An 18,551-nucleotide genomic window follows, 5' to 3' on the forward strand; every position below is an offset into this window, starting at 1 on the left:
TGGCGGCCATATTGGATTTCTGATCGACCCGAAAAATAACAACACTTTGTCAGGACCATGAGGCGATCATTCCTACCAATTTTCAGTTCAATCGGTCAAGCAAAACTTGACTTTATGTTTGAAATAGGTTTTCAAAATGGCGCCCGTGGCGGCCATATTGGATTTCTGTTCGACCCGAAAAATAACAAAAATTTGTCAGGACCAAGAGGCGATCATTCCTACCAATTTTCAGTCCAATCGGTCAAGCAAAACTTGACTTTATGTTTGAAATAGGTTTTCAAAATGGCGGCCGTGGCGGACGACGGACGACGGCCGACGACGGACGAAAACGGATAGCAATAGGTCACTTGAGCTAAAGCTCAGGTGACCTAAAAAGGGAAGGGAATAATAGTATTTCCAGATATATATTTTACCAGGGGTACGTAACATCGGTCACGCAACACTCCTTTTTAATTGCAAGACTGCATAGTGGGATATTGGATGTGTCCTGTGTAAAATAATTGCAATGACAATTATGTAATGCATACAAAAGGCCTGTATGTACAATGTAGTACGTACATCACCAACACAACTATTTAAATTCCATCTCTTTATGCTCTTGTTGAGGAATACCTAACTAACAACTTTCCAATTTTGTGCGGTTACAAATAGGTACGGGTGAAGAGCAAACAAATACAAAGCAGATCTTAAAGACATCAGTCATCGCAAGCACCTGGAGGCCATCAAATGTATGTAGAGAAACCCAATAGGCTGAACACATCGCATGCAGTATTAGATTTAGCAAAAACTTACGTAAATGGCTTCAGAATAAACTCAAACTTCCATTCGCCCATTTTGAGTGCAATTGCCTCGTAAATAGATGTTCGAGATGTTGTGTCACACATTTGTGTTATTTGTCCTGTCTGGGATTCATTTACGGCACCACTGGGTATTACATCAAATTTTATATACATGCATTCTGTCTGGTTGAGGAACTTTTTGACTGGTCGAGAACTACATTATCACCATGAGATTGGAGTTCCATAAGACAGAAAGCACTTCATTCCCAGGCGGTAGTTTATTTCATCGTTGAGCAATATATGCGTGTAGCTTGCAGGTGTCAGTTCAAAACCAGATTCCAAAATTCTGATCACATCTTTTTTAACAACGTTAATGACAGTCCATGTCATTATTGAAGCTGCAACGCAATAAACACTGAACAGTATTCTCGAAAACACAGCAATTCATCCTCTGTTGGAAACTTGCAGGGAAACTGAGACGAACTAAAACATATGCATACCATGACTAGATTATAGATACATCGACATATGCGTATTTATTAAATCCAATTGTTCACAGAAACCAGTTTGTCTTGAATGTCTTGACACATGTGTGATTACTCAGTAGTGTCGACGACATTATATGTACAACATTACAAAAGACAATTACGTGTACTGCATTTTTTTTTTTACAAGATTTGAAATTTAGACGATACAAAAGGCAGGAACTGGGACATTGGAGGCACATAAACAAAAGAAAAGGCATCATTAACCCTTACAAAAATCAAGACGCTCCGAAGGCAAAGTTTGAAATGAAAGTCGTCATGAAAGTAGTACAGCTACATCTTCAATTCATGAGGATTAGTAGAAATTAACAGGTTCCTATGCAATAATCAAAGTTATCAAAACATCTGAATACTAAAATAATGATCATATCTACAACAACAGCTCTCGTATTCATTACAGGTTCACGAGAATACCAAAACAGGCAGGCTTAATGTGATGCGCAGTCATTAGTCCAAAACGTGTTTTAAACACCAAATTTTGATCATTTCGAAAATTGTACCCTGTAAATTATTATTGAACGTGTGTTTTAGAGGAAGTTTTACAGGGGAATACTGCTCAATGTGCAGGTGTTTTCATCAACGTGACATCTTGAGCCAGATGAGAAGGCGTCCACAGATGGCAAACAACTTCCATTCGCCCATTTTGAGTGCAATTGCCTCGTAAATAGATGTTCGAGATGTTGTGTCACACATTTGTGTTATTTGTCCTGTCTATGATTCATTTACGGCACCACTGGGTATTACATCAAATTTTATATACATGCATTCTGTCTGGTTGAGGAATTTTTCGACTGGTCGAGAACTACTTTATCACCATGAGATTGGAGTTCCATAAGACAGAAAGCACTTCATTACCAGGCGGTAGTTTATTTCATCGTTGGGCAATATATGCGTGTAGCTTGCAGGTGTCAGTTTAAAACCAAATTCCAAAAGACAGAAGTGGTTCATTAAACACCTAATGGGAATCGCTATGATTCAAATAAAGTAACCATCTACAATCTACAATTATTCGACTTGATCAACATGTGTGTCTAGGTAAAGTTGGTTTAATGCTTGAGAATATTACACCAGAGAAAACAAGTCTCTCGATGGTGGTCTATGATCTCTCGTATGAAACGTACTCTAGAAACTGGTTGTGTCTTACACTTCTATCTTCAACAATATCCTTGTCAGCTATAACGGATAACGTTTTAGTAGCAGTAAGTCAACCGGAATTTCAGGACATCCGTGATGGCTTATAAAAAGGATAATATAAATTGTGTAATTTCATATAAACAGGATAATAGAATGGAAACAATTATGTGCTACCATTAAACTTCTGGCGTTTAGCATTTCACCCCGAAAATGAAATAATTAATTTAACTCGCATGTGCATTTGGCGTCTTTTTAACTATATCCTAAGTGTAATGTATGGCATTAATTTGAGTTTTAAACAATGAGGGGCTTAATCAAATTTTATCACCTGCAAATATACGGGATACCGGTATCATTTGTGACACTGCCTTGAGTACACATACAAACTTTTTGAACGTAATTTACCTTTAAAAGGATGAGATAAATAACATAAATAATTGCATTAATTCTAATTATTCAATCCGATTAAACCAAACCATATTTCCCTTATGTTTCTACACCACCTAGTTACATGTAAACACAAATGTCAAATAGCAAAGAATACGTCTCTAATTCGACGAAAATCACAAGCATCCTCAGAACCTTATGTGAGCATTATCTACAAACGCAATTTTCACAATTATTTAACATTTATATTAGCAGGTCATGATTTGGCACATTAAGATATTCCAAAATATGAAATAACTAACTGTTCTTCAAACGGCAGGATGGGAAAACAACATAAGGAGTTTTGCTTGGACATTTTTATCAAATGACACTAAGTGTGTAATGCCGTCATGTTATTTAGGATTTCCGTGCCATTGTCAGAAACCGTAACTACACATTGGAAAATGCGTTCTGATATGACTTTGATAGATCATTTGAGATATTTTGATAAATTTAAATGAATGAGAACTGGTAAAATACAATAAGGCATGGGAACGCAAATCGATCAAAATAATTTCAACATATATATAAAACTACTTGAATATGTAAATACCATTTTTGCAATTTTTGTAAACACTTTATTTCGTATTGATGCCTTCTTCACCTTCGATCGTTCCTTGACTGCGAGACTGCAAAACAAACTTAAGTATGACAAAGCAGGACAGTATAATTACCACTTTGACTTAAACGGTGTTACAACAGTTTCAAGCTCTATGCAATTAATGTTAAAAATTTGATGAATCATGACTGAGTACACATTGTTTACAGTAATCAGACAACCCATCAAAATATACAAATGTAACTACGGCCCCGCACTTGGAAACTGCGGATGGCCCATCATTGTCACCTTGTCTGTCCGTCAGTCCATTTTTCGTTTCTATACCATAGCTAGGTGCTTCATTATCCTATTTCAATGATATTTTGTACGCTTGTTAGCATGTTCGTACACTGTAAAAAGGCGAAGTTGGAATTTGAACGCAATTCGCTTGTAAATGGGAAACACACAGTGATTGCATTGGCTTAATGGGTGACAGACAATCAAACCAATTCTTAGGAATTTATTGTCCTCTTCTAAAGCTTATCACATTCTATATTCTGCATACCTACATGTGGCGGTCACTAGTCTCCACGTTCTTAACGATGATATAAACACATTGGTACACATGACCTTATAGATGGTTGACACATTAACATCATTTAAAACAAAGTAAACCTTCTCAAAACACATGAGCATTATCAGACAGACGTGAATCTCCCGAAACAAAAGCAAATGTCATTGAATACCTTCTCCACATAGGTAAGCGCCATCAAAGACAGACGGGAACCCTCTTCACAAAGGTAAATCTTCTCATAGACAGATGTGAATCCCCCCAATGTAATAACGTCATTCGAAAGACGTCGATTTCCTCCACAAAGGCGAGTCATCAGCAACTGACAATACTGATGTCGATCGTTCTCACAAAGTTGTTTTCATCATCTACTTTACCAAAAGTTCTTCACAAAGGTTGAAGTCATGAAATACTGAGCATAACCCTTTTTCATAAAATGCATCACATGATAACGTGCGTTGAAAGTAGTATTGCCTCGAAACACAACGAGTTAAATAAACACATATCGTAGAATCTTAAAATTGCAAATGACATGTTTCTATCTACACACACTAAAAAAACATTATCCGTTGTACAAGACGGATTTTCGTATCCAGGCAGTTGTTTGAAGCGTAAGAATGGTTAAAACGTGAACTGATTAAGGTTGATGTAAAAGATCGAATGGAAACATAATTGGCACTTTCATCTTACTTGACGCGTCGATTTGGCGACACTGGTCCACTGTTATTGCTTTGAGCTTGTTAGGCTTGTGACATTCCTTTCAGAATATTGCAACTAATTGATCTGATCACATCTTTTATAACAACGTTAATGACAGTCCATGTCATTATTGAAGCAGCAACGCAATAAACACTGAACAGTATTCTCGAAAACACAGCAATCCATCCTCTGTTGGAAACTTGCAGGGAAACTGAGACGAACCAAAACATATGCATACCATGACTAGATTTTAGATACATCGACATATGCGTATTTATTAAATCCAACTGTTCACAGAAACCAGTTTGTCTTGAATGTCTGACACATGTGTGATTACTCAGTAGTGTCGGCGACATTATATGTACAACATTGCAAAAGACAATTGCATGTACTGCATTTTTTTTTTTACAAGATTTGAAATTTAGACGATACATAAGGCAGGAACTGGGACATTGGAGGCACATAAACAAAAGAAAAGGCATCATTAACCCTTACAAAAATCAAGGCGCTCCGAAGGCAAAGTTTGAAATGAAAGTCGTCATGAAAGTAGTACAGCTACATCTTCAATTCATGAGGATAAGTAGAAATTAACAGGTTCCTATGCAATAATCAAAGTTATCAAAACATCTGAATACTAAAATAACGATCATATCTACAACAACAGCTCTCGTATTCATTACAGGTTCACGAGAATACCAAAACAGGCAGGCTTAAAGTGATGCACAGTCATTAGCCCAAAACGTGTTTTAAACACCAAATTTTGATCATTTCGAAAATTGTACCCTGTAAATTATCATTGAACGTGTGTTTTAGAGGAAGTTTTACAGGGAAATACTGCTCAATGTGTAGGTGTTTTCATCAACGTGACATCTTGAGCCAGATGAGAAGGCGTCCACAGATAGCAAACAAGTCTGATGTAAAACCACATGGACACGATTCAAAAGACGAGAAACCGTGTCACCTTATTCTCACAATCGACTAACAAGGAGTGATTAGGTTGACAACGCTGGAACAAACGTCAAATTAATGGTGTTTTACTACTTTATTGCATGGATGAAATATGTTTTCTCCCAACCTTCACATTTTTGTGTCCCGTTTTAGCCGGAAAAGATCAGTTCAGTTTGTCACCCCCTAGGGGGAGATAGCCTCGTGCCGATTATCACGTGTTCGATTGTGACGTCATTTAAATGCGTCATCGGTAATTGTGACTTCATTAAAAGTGAATGACGATATGCATACCCCACATGTGTTTTTGTTTACAAAAATGGCAGACTACTGTCGGTGGAGCTGTGACTGAAATAATAGGATGGGAGGAAAATAATCACCCCCTACCTTGAGGGTGTAACAGAGAAATCTCCAACCCTCGGGGTGATTTTTTTGCTTGTCTAACCCTTGGCAGAGCCTCGGGTTAGACAACCAAAAAACATCATCCCTCGGGTTGGATATATCTCTGTTACACCCTCAATGTAGAGGAAGATATTATTAATATTTTTGTGATACTTGTACCGACTAGCTTGAAACTATGATAACATACATGTATCTACAGAGAACATATACAATGTTCAGAAGCATTTAATAAAGAAACGAATGTTGTTATTTTAGAATGAAATACTGGTCATCTGTGTCATTTTTACTCCAACTTGATCATGTATCAGGATACAGGTGGAAAATCAGGTAAATTGTAACATGTTCAAATGTCTAGACTATATAGTAGGACACGAAAGTTCATGAGTGAAATGCATATTTAAAAAAATAAGTTTCTTATTCGAACTGATGTTACTTTCCCTGTTTCAAATTATCAAGGAACGAGTGTATTTATTTCGTCCGAGGACCCGAAATGCTGGTAGAGAAATAGACTGCACATGTAGAAAATAAATAGAACATTTACTGCCATAGCTAATACATATACAGACATCCTCCAAGCCTCCCTTCTACTTAAACGAAGCTCTCACAAAACAACGAGCAGCTGTGTATGCTAAAGCTAGATACCTGAGATCTATCGGAACTTTTTCTGGGAAATGGACCCAAGATGGCAAAATCATTGTGCGAAACAGATCTGGTGGCAAATCTTCTGTAACAAGACTGTCAGAGCTTGCCAACTACCCCGACCCGCCATCTAAACCACGCAAAGTTACACCCGAGATATCCACTAAATCAGTCCATCCCTCCAGTCATGGAACCCCAATACCTGCAACAGCCCACTCCTGCACCCCGGGTAATAAAAGTGGACATCGTCAGGCAGCTTCTACACAGTCCGGTAACACATCTACTGGACAATGATGAACACTTTAAGTAATGTGTGTTGTTGTTAATTATATATAATTCTGATATAAGTTTGTAAGCAATCGAATATGTTATATTAGGTAAAACATGTACAATATAGATAAAACAAACACCACAATGATAGTACAATTTGTATCATTATACATAATCGTTCAATTAGTGGTCTTTGTTTTTATAAATATCCACAATAAAAAAATGACAATCAAATGTGATTATAACAAATGTTATCCGAAACCCTGTTTGTCTGTTTTACTGCAATTTGCCTATATAATTTCCAGATCACCTCATCCAGTATATCACCGTCGTCTAATTATGTAAACAGGCAAAACTGCAAATAATAATGAACTTGATTTTGTCATAAAGAACGTGATATGTTCATGTTATGCCCATTTGCTTTCTTACACATTAATAGGTTACGCCACATACCTTTGATAATTGAATTTAATTCCCATCACATATAATCAATAACAATCCGTGTGTATCACTGAATGTTTATATTCCATATAGTGTACTTACCATTAGATGGCATGACTGGTATAACCATACATCTCATATCAATTTATTTATGACGAGAAATAATGAGTAAAATGCCTGCTCTCTGCTATAACAATATAATTTACTTCCTACATGTCTATAAGGTCCATTGTTTGATATGGTACACGTAGGTATTGGGTCATGGGTACCTTTTACTTCACTAAATACTCGAATGTCGAAAAGGTATACTAACAGATGTTACTGTATAAAAGTAAGCAACCATTGATGTGCCATAGGTGTACCCGTGAACTCGTATCAGTGTCGATAGGTTCAGGGGTGCACTAATGGTTAACCTGTGTCTCTTTATAATAAAAGAGATACTATATACAAGATGTATTTTGTACATAAACTGCCTGATATCTGCTTAAAGTAATATTGCATATGTTTAGGGTTTGCCACCAAAGTACTTGATGTATTAGCTTGGTACCTGTAATAATCTATTCACAATGCTTATGTATGTATATATGTATGTATTAATTTATGTATGTATGTATATGTTTCTTACAGATGCGTTTATGCGGTCAGGTATCCTTACAGTCAAATACATACCGCAGGGTAGTATCATATTCACAACCTTATATTTACACGCAGGGTATGTAAATAACTTATTAATGCCACGTTTAAATTTGGGCATGCATTGCTGTCTATTGAACATGAAGAACGATAGTATATTATCTATCCCTATTATAAATTGTTCCTAATAACATTATTGCACTCTTAATTTTCGGTGTCTTATTGTCATATGCGCTAGTTAATAAAATGTATCATAATAATTCATTACAGAAAATGTATAATTTAATGATCGGTAGCTTCACACTTGATTCGTAATATTAATTATCTGTACCATCCGATCAAATGCGTAAATTGGAAGGATACCGGCTGATCCGTGTCACTGACCCCTGAGTTCGTGAAAATGGATGCGATGTTATGTAGGATGGTTCTACTCTCAACAGGTAACGTCACGTCTATCGAGTAATCAGCATACGGTATGGGGTCAGTGAGGCGGGTCACTCGATATTTATATAACTGTTTTTTCTTACATTTCATTTTTGTATCACAGTCATGTTTTATATGGATCCTAAAGGTTAATGTAAATAATGTTTATGTCTATCATCTATTTTTATATTGTTTTTTGTTCTCATTTGTCAATGTGTTTACTTCGCCAAGGCAAATTGTGTTTTCAGAATATAAACAGTTATACATGTCAATCTTGTTTACAAAACTTAAATAATGTTATATCCCATGTATCTTCCTTAAAACCTATCTGTATTATTCTCTGCTCTTACTCTACCAGGATGTATTTTCTACATATTCGTTTCCTTTTTGACAATGGATAAAACAACAAACTATCTTGATGCTGTACCGGCAGGGAATGACTCACTACTTTATAAATGTCTATGTATCGTTAGTGTCTCTCTGAATCTATTCTCTCTGAATTTGCACTATATTTTTATTTTATTATTAATATTATCCATATGCGTTGATATTCACGCGAAACCCGGTCCACCCAACTCCCACATCCATCTAGATTTTATTTTTATTTGTCATATCAATATTTGTTCGTTAAGGAACAAAACTCATATTCTTGATGCTGAATTTTCCGAATACGATATACTGTGCGTCTCTGAAACTCATCTTGATAATTCAATTCCTGATAGTGATGTATCTTAGGAAAACTTTGGTAATATTTTTAGAAAGGATAGAGATAATTATGGTGGTTGAGTTCTGATTAATACTAAACATAATATTAATATTAAACGTAGACCTGACCTTGAATTAATATGGACTGAAGTAACTACCCATAATAAACCTTTTTTTCTTGGCTGTATATATAGACCCCCTAACTCTCTCGTTGGCTACTGGGACAGGCTAGATATTAACCTAAATAATATCATTGATCTGCAAATGGAAGTAGTCTTGGTAGGTGATATAAATCAAGACATGTTACATCTAAATCAGCGTTCGCCCCTGTGAGGAAGGCTTTGGGTTCTGTCCCCTGGCCGAGACATACCAAAGTCTTTAAAAATGGTAGTTTCTACTCCTGCTTAACGCTCAGCAAATTAGGAGTGGGACGACTGGTTCGCCCGTTGTCAGTATAATGTGACCGGGTGGGGCGTCCTGCTGGGTGTCTTCGGCAGTATGTCTCGGTGAGGTAGCACTATAAAGTCGGCATCAGTTCCGCGCTATCACAAGGAGACGAACACGAACATATCGCAGCCTCCCAAAATACACACACATACACTACACGCGTGCATCTTGCACACAGGGGAGGCCGTCCTTAAATGACCTTAGCTGTTAATAGGACGTTAAACAAAATCAAACAAACAAACAAACAAACATGTAAATCCAAATTCACATCTACATAGAATTTTGTTGAAATATGGGTTAGAAAACACTGTTACTGAACCTACCAGGATTACTTCCCAGACCTCAACATCACTTGACACTATACTAACAAACAACGTTAACTTTATTAAAAATACAATAGTACATCCTCCCTCTTGTAGTGATCACTGTCCAATTAGCGCTGATCTGAAATTTAAAACTTTAAAGAGGCATGCATATAAAAAGACTCTATTATACTTCAATAACACTGACTTTGACGGGGCAAATGAGTATCTTAAGTCCATTGACTGGAATCTTTTATTACAAGGTGATATTGAAAATATGAACTCTCTTTTAACTGATAAAATCCTAACTGCTATCGACCTATTCGTGCACCATAAAACAGTAACTATAAGACCTAATGATAAAATTTGGATGACTAATGGTATCAGACTCAAAATTAGACAAAAGAAATCGCCAGCATTCCAAAGCTAAGCTACATAATACTCCATCTTCTTGGGCAAAATTTAGATATATTCGGAATGAAGTTATATCCTTAGTCCGGGAAGCTAAAGAAAAATATTTATCTCAACTTCAATCTTCTTTAATTAATAAAACCATACCCCCCGGAAAATGGTGGCGTATTGCAAAATCGGTTATGAATCTCAAAAACAAAAACGAAAATGACTCTCTTTTGATTATCAACGGCGAACTGAAAATCTACCCCATAGATAAGGCGGAATCTTTTAACGATTATTTCATTTCGATTTCCGTAACTGAAAAGAATGCTGACGATTTACCTCCTGACTGCCCCCCGACCCCGACATAACTTTTCAACAATAGACATAACCGAACAGGACATTCTTGATCCGCTCGATCTACTCAATACTAATAAACCTTCAGGCCCTGATAGTATCCCTCCAAAATTCATAAAAGGGCCAATCTCTTATTCAACAAATCTATTTCTACCGGAAAGCTACCAAATAGATGGAAAAATGCTCATGTTACCCAAATTTATAAGGGCAAGGATGATAAAAGTGATCCATCCAACTATAGACCAATATCTGTTACCCCTATATTTAGCAAGCTATTTGAAAAAAATGTTTTTAAGTATATGTTCAATCACCTCTCAAGATATAACATTATTTCTAAGAATCAGTCAGGCTTTTTACCTAAGGATTCCACAGTGTATCAGCTATTAATGATATACGATGAAATTGTAAAACATTTAGACAAAGGCAAACAAGCCAGAATGATTTTCTGTGATATTAGCACAGAGTTTGGCATGACGGTCTAATTTATAAACTAAAAAATTATGGTATATGTAATAATATGTTAGAATGGTTTACATCATACCTTCATGATAGGCAACAAAGAGTGGTCATAGATGGGTATAAGTCTAATTGGAAAACATTACAGGCAGGGATACCCCAAGGTTCAGTCCTTGGTCCTTTTTTTGTTTTTACTATATATTAATGATATTGGTGATGAATTGGCCTCAAACTTCAAACTATTTGCTGATGATACCTCCTTATATGGTTTCATTGAGGGGCAAGAATGTGCTAATATATTAAATGATGATCTAAGGAAAATTTCAATCTGGGCTAGAAAATGGGGAATTATCTTTAATCCAGATAAAACTGTAGCCCTGCTCCTCTCGAGGCGGGTTGACTCTGAGACACTACATCCTAACCTATATTTTGATGAATCGTTAATTATTAATGTTTCAGATCATAAACACCTAGGTTTGTTTTTCAACAGCAAGGCTAATTGGTCTAACCACATAAACTATATATACGAAAAAGCTTATAAAAGAATTAATATACTTAGAATGTTGAAATACAAAATTGATAGAAAATCACTCGAAACTATATATATCACATTTATACGTCCAATTCTGGAATATGCAAATATTATATGGGCAAACTGCACGCAGAATGAATGCAGTGTCTTGGAGTCTATCCAACTAGAAGCAGCACGTATTATCTTAGGGTTAAGACGTGGAACAAGTCATGCTATCTTATATAGAGAATCTGGTTTTATAACACTTAATAGAAGAAGACATTTGCATCAAAATATTACTTTTTATAAAATATATAATAGGAAATGTCCCTCTCATGTCTATGATATAATTCAACCGTACATTAATGATAATACTGACAATTAAATTATCATCTTCGCCACAATAGAATTTTTGATGTTCCTATACCAAGAACTCAGTTATAAAATGCTAGTTTTTCCCGAAACTGATGTCTGAATGGAATAATCCAATTTGCCTGTATCCCCCAATGACATCCATTGGATCTAAAAAAAGAGATTTTTTTTATACACTCAGATGAAATGGATTCTCAACCCCAATGTACTTATATTTTTAAATACAATGGTGATCGAAAATTTAATATTACCTTATGTCAACTTAGAAACTGTGCCAGTAACCTGATTTCAGATCTATTTGAATCTCACCTAATTGATACCCCTGCCTGCTTAGGTAGTTCTCCTGCTGAGGATTGTGATCACTTCTTCTTCCATTGTACTCTGTATACTAATCAAAGGCAAATTCTCCTGAACTCCATTTCTGCTTTTAATGACATTATTCCATTAAATACTCAGACTTTTCTTTATGGATGTCAGAGACTCGATATCAATATGAACATAAGTATCTTGGAGATGGTTAAGAGATTCGTTGAAGATACAAGACGCTTTAACTAGATTACACTTACTTGTTTATCTCATGACTTTGCTGTATGGAATGATACCAGTACATAATTGTACTATGTGCTGTCCACCAGCATAATTTCAATTGCCATTTTTTGTAAAATCTAGTTTTTGTACAACCATTACCAAAAAAAACAAAAAAAATGACATGCAAATATCAATATTCATGTACATAATATATATGTTTTATCATTACTTCAATTCAATATGATGTGTGTAAACTGTTAATAACTGTAAGGAGAGGGCGCTCATAGGCTTTGCCTGGTTCCCAATTCCTTTGTATCTAAGATCTGAACAATGAATGTTCTGAAATGAAAAATATACAGACATCACTTCTAGAGAGAAGTATACATGAAACATAGGTGGTTGTGTTTTACCAGATTGTACAAAGAATGATGTGCTTCCGAGATAAATGTATTTAACTCTAAATTTGAAATTTGCTCAATATGGACAGGTAGTCTAAGCATTGAAACGCGAAACCTTAATAAATTATTTCAAAATGACAATCATTCATGTGCAGTTTTATACATAAGTTCGGTTTATAACTCGAATCTTAATCCGATTCCCCGTTTGTTTGTCTCTGAAATTCTATAAATAACTGCTTGTTATTTAGCCTTACGTCATTGTCTCGGGCCGACGGGGGTATATTGGCGGTTTTGTTTAATAAGGTATAGCTAATTTAATAATGAAGCGCAGATGAGGCAAGTCTCGTTGAACAGGTCGCTAGTAGATAGCTTGCTGTTTGAATGATTAACATACTATTTTTTGGTAATATTCCATTTGTTAGTGTTTGATCAGTTGTATTTATAAAATCAGTGTTTTTCTGGTAAGACTGCTTGTAACTTAACTAAGTGAAGTTAACCTGATTCGTTATCAAATTGATATTTTTGTAGATAGAGCGATGATATATGCCTTATAATTATTGTTGATTAGTTAATATTAAAAGTAAAAAATCTCATTTGAGCACTTGTCAAAACCAAGCATTGTGACGCACTGTAACCTGTCAAAACCGAACAATGTGTCATGTAATGTAACCTGTCAACAGCGAACAGTGTGTCATGTACTGTAACCCGTCAAAACCGGACATTGTGATGTCATGTAACCTGTCAACACCGAACAGTGTGTCATGTACTGTAACCTGTCAAAACCGGACATTGTGATGTAATGTAACCTGTCAACAGCGAACAGTGTGCCATATACTGTAACCTGTCAAAACCGGACATTGTGATGTCATGTAACCTGTCAACACCGAACAGTGTGTCATGTACTGTAACCTGTCAAAACCGGACATTGTGATGTATTGTAACCTGTCAAAACCGAACAATGTGTCATGTAATGTATCCTGTCAACAGCGAACAGTGTGTCATGTACTGTAACCTGTCAAAACCGGACATTGTGATGTATTGTAACCTGTCCTAACCAAACAATGTGGCATGTACTGTAACATGTCAAAACCGGACATTGTGATGTAATGTAACCTGTCAACACGGAACAGTGTGTCATGTACTGTAACCTGTCAAAACCGGACATTGTGATTTATTGTAACCTGTCCTAACCGAACAATGTGTCATGTACTGTAACATGTCAAAACCGAACACTGTGATGTATTGTTACCGTCACCTACTATTTTGATTCTTTCCCGTCAAATCTGAACACTGTGCTATGTAATCTGTCAAAACTAAACAATGTGCGATGTAACCTGTCAAAACTGAACATGTTTGATTTAAATGTAACCTGTCAAAACTGAACGTGTGATATTAAGTGTTAAAACCGAACACTGTGCAATGAAACATGTCAAAATAGAAAACTTGCAATTGTGTGATGTTACGTGTCAAAAACCGAACACTGATGTTACGTGTCAAACAACGAACACTGTGATGTAACCTTTGAAAACCGAACTTATGGTCGTATCTGTCAAAACCGAAAAATGTATATTGTTACAGTGTACCTGTGAAAACCAAGCACTTCGGTAAGTAATCAACTTGTTTGTGATCGACTTTCCTTTCCATGGTTTCGTTTCTCTACATTGTATAAGCTCTAATGATGTAATATGTGTTGTTTGGCCGTTAAGAGTGCAATAACTAACAAACTGGAGGATATTGTTCCTAAGGGATTTTTTCGCGTGCATGTTGTTTTACGGCCCATCGAAAACACACGTGCATGCACATCTTAATCTACGGGGTTCTAAGGATGGGTTAACTGATGTTATGTGTAATGTGCCGGTTGGAGTGACATACTACCGTGTCTTACCTATGACTTTACAATAAGATGCACGTGTTAGTGACCTTTTAGTGGCGAAACTGTCCTTATATAACCTTTAATGTACCCAAAACAAACACATTTCTAGCCGACTAATGCAAACCTCTCGCGATATACTATACATTTCAATGATGTACTTTTTACATTCAGGAAGCATTTAAGATAGACATTCAACGAGTTTATTTTTTTCTAAACCTGTTCATCATTAATCAAATACCGTATTGGTACATTATGGTTTGGTAATAATCCGACTGATTGCATTTTGTTGAGATCTAGAATTTCTAGTAGTTTTCTTACATGCAATGTAAAGGTTTTAGCGCCAATAGCGACCAATCTTGCAAAACATATCGAACCAATAAGTAATGAAAAAAATATGTAGTAAGCATTACTCGACCGATTTTGTACGTACATCATCAAAGCTTCAGATAAGGATTGGCGGCGCCTGTGCTTACTGGAGCTGCATGCATACTTGATATGAACAAGCACACTTAAGAAAACAAAGAGTTTTAACTTCTATCCTCACGTTTATCTTTTACACTTGATAAAATAATTACAATCTCCCAGTTATTTAGAGAGAACCCTTCGTACAACAACAGATAGTTTATTTGACGCTGATCAAACTTCCGCTTTTACTAGTTGTAACTCGAGTTTATTGCTTTGATAACAGAAATATAAAACACATTTCTTATCTACTAAGAATCCCATTCTCTTAATTCGGTTCCAGAACCACAAGCCGCCTTTTAAATGGTTCATTAACTTCTTGTTATATTTTCTATCTCAACATCTAAAGTCGGTGTTACAGACCTGGCTCACGTGAGCACGTGAGGTGAATTATTTAGAGCTTTATATATTATAGTTATCATGTAAATGTACATTTGTAGACACCTCCTAGTATATTAATCATTGTCGAAATAAACAGAGGTATTTTGGATACAATTACTCTTATCTTTGAATGTTTCGCTCTAAAGAACATATTTATCATTTCTGATCATTTCAAACGATTTATACGAATAGTTTGCATCAGTAGACATATGTTTCATATCATATATAGAGGAGTTACGGCAACATTAGGCTAATGAAGAAATCCACGAACACTGTTTACCGACTTAGTTTAATTGAAAGATATTTCCAGGTGTCAGCAAATGAGTACAAAGGACCAATCCCTAGCAATAATATGTGCCCAAGCCCTAGATAAACAATGTGGTTATAATGTGTAGCATAGTTTATTTTCCCTTCAGAATATGAGTAAAGAGGCTATTTTCAGATGTACAAGAACAGTATGTTCTTTTTGAAATTTATTTTAAAAATCAATGGACTTAATGTCCAGGTGGGGGTTTTGCATGTTGCATGTTCCAGTGTATAGGTGAATATGGGAGCGCCAGATTCTTACCTGTGGAATGCTCGCGACGAGGCTAAAACTCCAGGCTAAAGTCAGCATTATTTTCCCTCGTTTATCGGCATCATTTAAACTTAACGGATGCAAAATAGCGAAATAACGGTCCAGGCTTATAGTCACAAGGATAAAGGAAGAAAGGTAAAGTCCGAACGCACGAAAAAACATGAGAATCCTACAGGTCAAGTCTCCAGCGGTCCATGCCACGGTGATGTGCCACGATATCTCCATAGGTAACATGATGAAGGTAACAATGAGATCGGCAATGGACAGGTGTAAAATGAACAGGTTGACTCGGGATTTTACGTGTCTGTTCCTAAACAATGTGATGAATACCGTAAGGTTACCACATGCGGCTACCACAAACAGACAGGTGTAGGCAGCCACCGCCACCACACTGTTGTCATTGAAAGTCATATCATGGGGGAGCCCTGCCACAGGGACGGGCTTACACATGGTCAAGTTTCCCGGGTATTCTGTTACATTTTCAGACCCCAAGGGTACACACGCGATAGGGGTGGTCACCTGTGACGTCATCACCGGAAACTCCTGAAAGTTATCCGAACTTTTATTATGGAATGTTGAAAAGATACTATCCTGATAGTCCATCATCGATCTGCTTGAAAATTCCGAAAATAATCACATGTTATCAAATACAATCTTTCCAATCTTCAAATATGTAAAATTACATCACTATTTTAAAGTTCACTTGATACATAAGTCAAATGTAAATAGTTCCGGACGGCTCTATGTCATTCATCCTATTAACGGCATCACCGAGAACTTGGGCTGGCAATTATACTAATCATGTCTGATACGGTTCAGATCAATCTCTCCGTGATAAGTTCAGATGCCTAGGCTCACCGTCATTTACATTTTATCCTATCTGAATCACTAATGAAACTGTCAGCTCACACTGTTCCAAAAGAAAGAAAAAAACACCTCTTCGATACGACGACATGCGCAGTAGGCACGTTGCTATTGATGGCTCCTAGGTATAGTACGTACTGAGAAAGCCGGTATTACCGCTCTCTACGGCGAGCTGTGTCAGTCGCTGTATCATTGGGGGGCCTGATCGATGCTAATCCCCACTATTCAGCAGTTCTCACCACTCACAGAATTCTTGGTCATAGCCGAAAGAAGTCAACGTCTCCCCGCTATCTTGGGGCGGTCGACGCGTCCACAGCGGTAATTTCATCATATTGTTATGTTATTGATACAAATATATTTGGCAAACTACCATAATGGCACTCAAATTCGGACCTTTATCTTTTGTATCATTGATTTTCGCCATACGCTGTCCAGTCGTCTGTTCTATTGTAATATGATCGCTGAGACTGAAGACGTCCTTATGCGATTCGAAAAAAGGTGTTGTATAAAACAAACATACAAATACCCTTAACATTAAAAAATCTTTGCTGAGTGTCAAATTGGTTCTCATCGCAGGCTATCTAACTCCACTCAGCGGCTTATTTTGCGATACCATTACTTAGCGATTTAGCTGGTCAGTCCACATCTGTTTTATACCCAGAATATTTAACCTTCAATTTCGCGCGTCGTTGTCTGTGAATGTTCATCTGAAACTAGTTTCATGGTGTTGGTTCACTGCATTTAATATGATAAAGTTTGCTCTCTTATTGTACACAGACATACACTATCTAAATTATTTAATACAGTCGGACGTACGTATCCTACCAGAGGCACAGACTTTCTTTCTTTTTTTATACATGCAAACGGTGGATAATAAACGGTCTCACTCCACTCGGCTAGCTACTTAAAAAAATCACACCAACACAAATGTACTATTTTCCGCTAGCTCGCCGAATGGACGTAGGGCGGCGGGCGTTTGATCAATATACAACGTTATATACCACTACATATATACATTTCAAAAACATGAGATTGACGACTAAAATGTACCAATGATAATGCGGGCTAAACAATGCTCCATATATACGTCAAAAAGTGTACATCTCCAATTTTGACTGCGAAAACACTCGTTATGAACCCCCGGTCATCGAAATCAACCTGCACGCCCAGGAAAAACCGGAGATAGCCCCCGGAAACCTGTATCCAAAAGCGGGAATAACTAATGACAAAAAATAAAACGCGAAATAACACGAATACAACTGTGATTATCGTGAACAAAAAGCCTGTTATGCACATAACAGCGCAAAAAAAAAATGTCTGTGCCGTTGGAAAAGTTTAAGCGAACTATACGTTCTGCTGAGGCGACTAGAAATGACATACCATGGTCATACACACTATCGCCATTGTACCAGGAACACGCGTACGTCACAGCACGCGACCGCTCATGCGGAAAACCAGCCCAAATGCCGCACGAGACAAA

General features: G+C 36.7%; 1 protein-coding gene across 1 annotated transcript in view; it reads right to left on the reverse strand.

Annotated features, from left to right (window-relative positions):
- The window catches only part of LOC110445642 (gonadotropin-releasing hormone II receptor-like), a 125,710-nt gene extending 108,980 nt beyond the window's left edge, over positions 1-16,730 (reverse strand). The window contains exon 1 of the mRNA XM_021490357.1: positions 16,199-16,730. Coding sequence (XP_021346032.1) covers positions 16,199-16,657 — 459 coding nt within the window. The 5' untranslated portion in view covers positions 16,658-16,730. The remainder of the gene's footprint in view (positions 1-16,198) is intronic.
- Between the last annotated feature and the right edge of the window lie 1,821 nt (positions 16,731-18,551).

The sequence above is a fragment of the Mizuhopecten yessoensis genome, unplaced genomic scaffold (assembly GCF_002113885.1).
Source record: "Mizuhopecten yessoensis strain PY_sf001 unplaced genomic scaffold, ASM211388v2 scaffold2329, whole genome shotgun sequence".
NCBI lineage: Eukaryota > Metazoa > Mollusca > Bivalvia > Pectinida > Pectinidae > Mizuhopecten > Mizuhopecten yessoensis.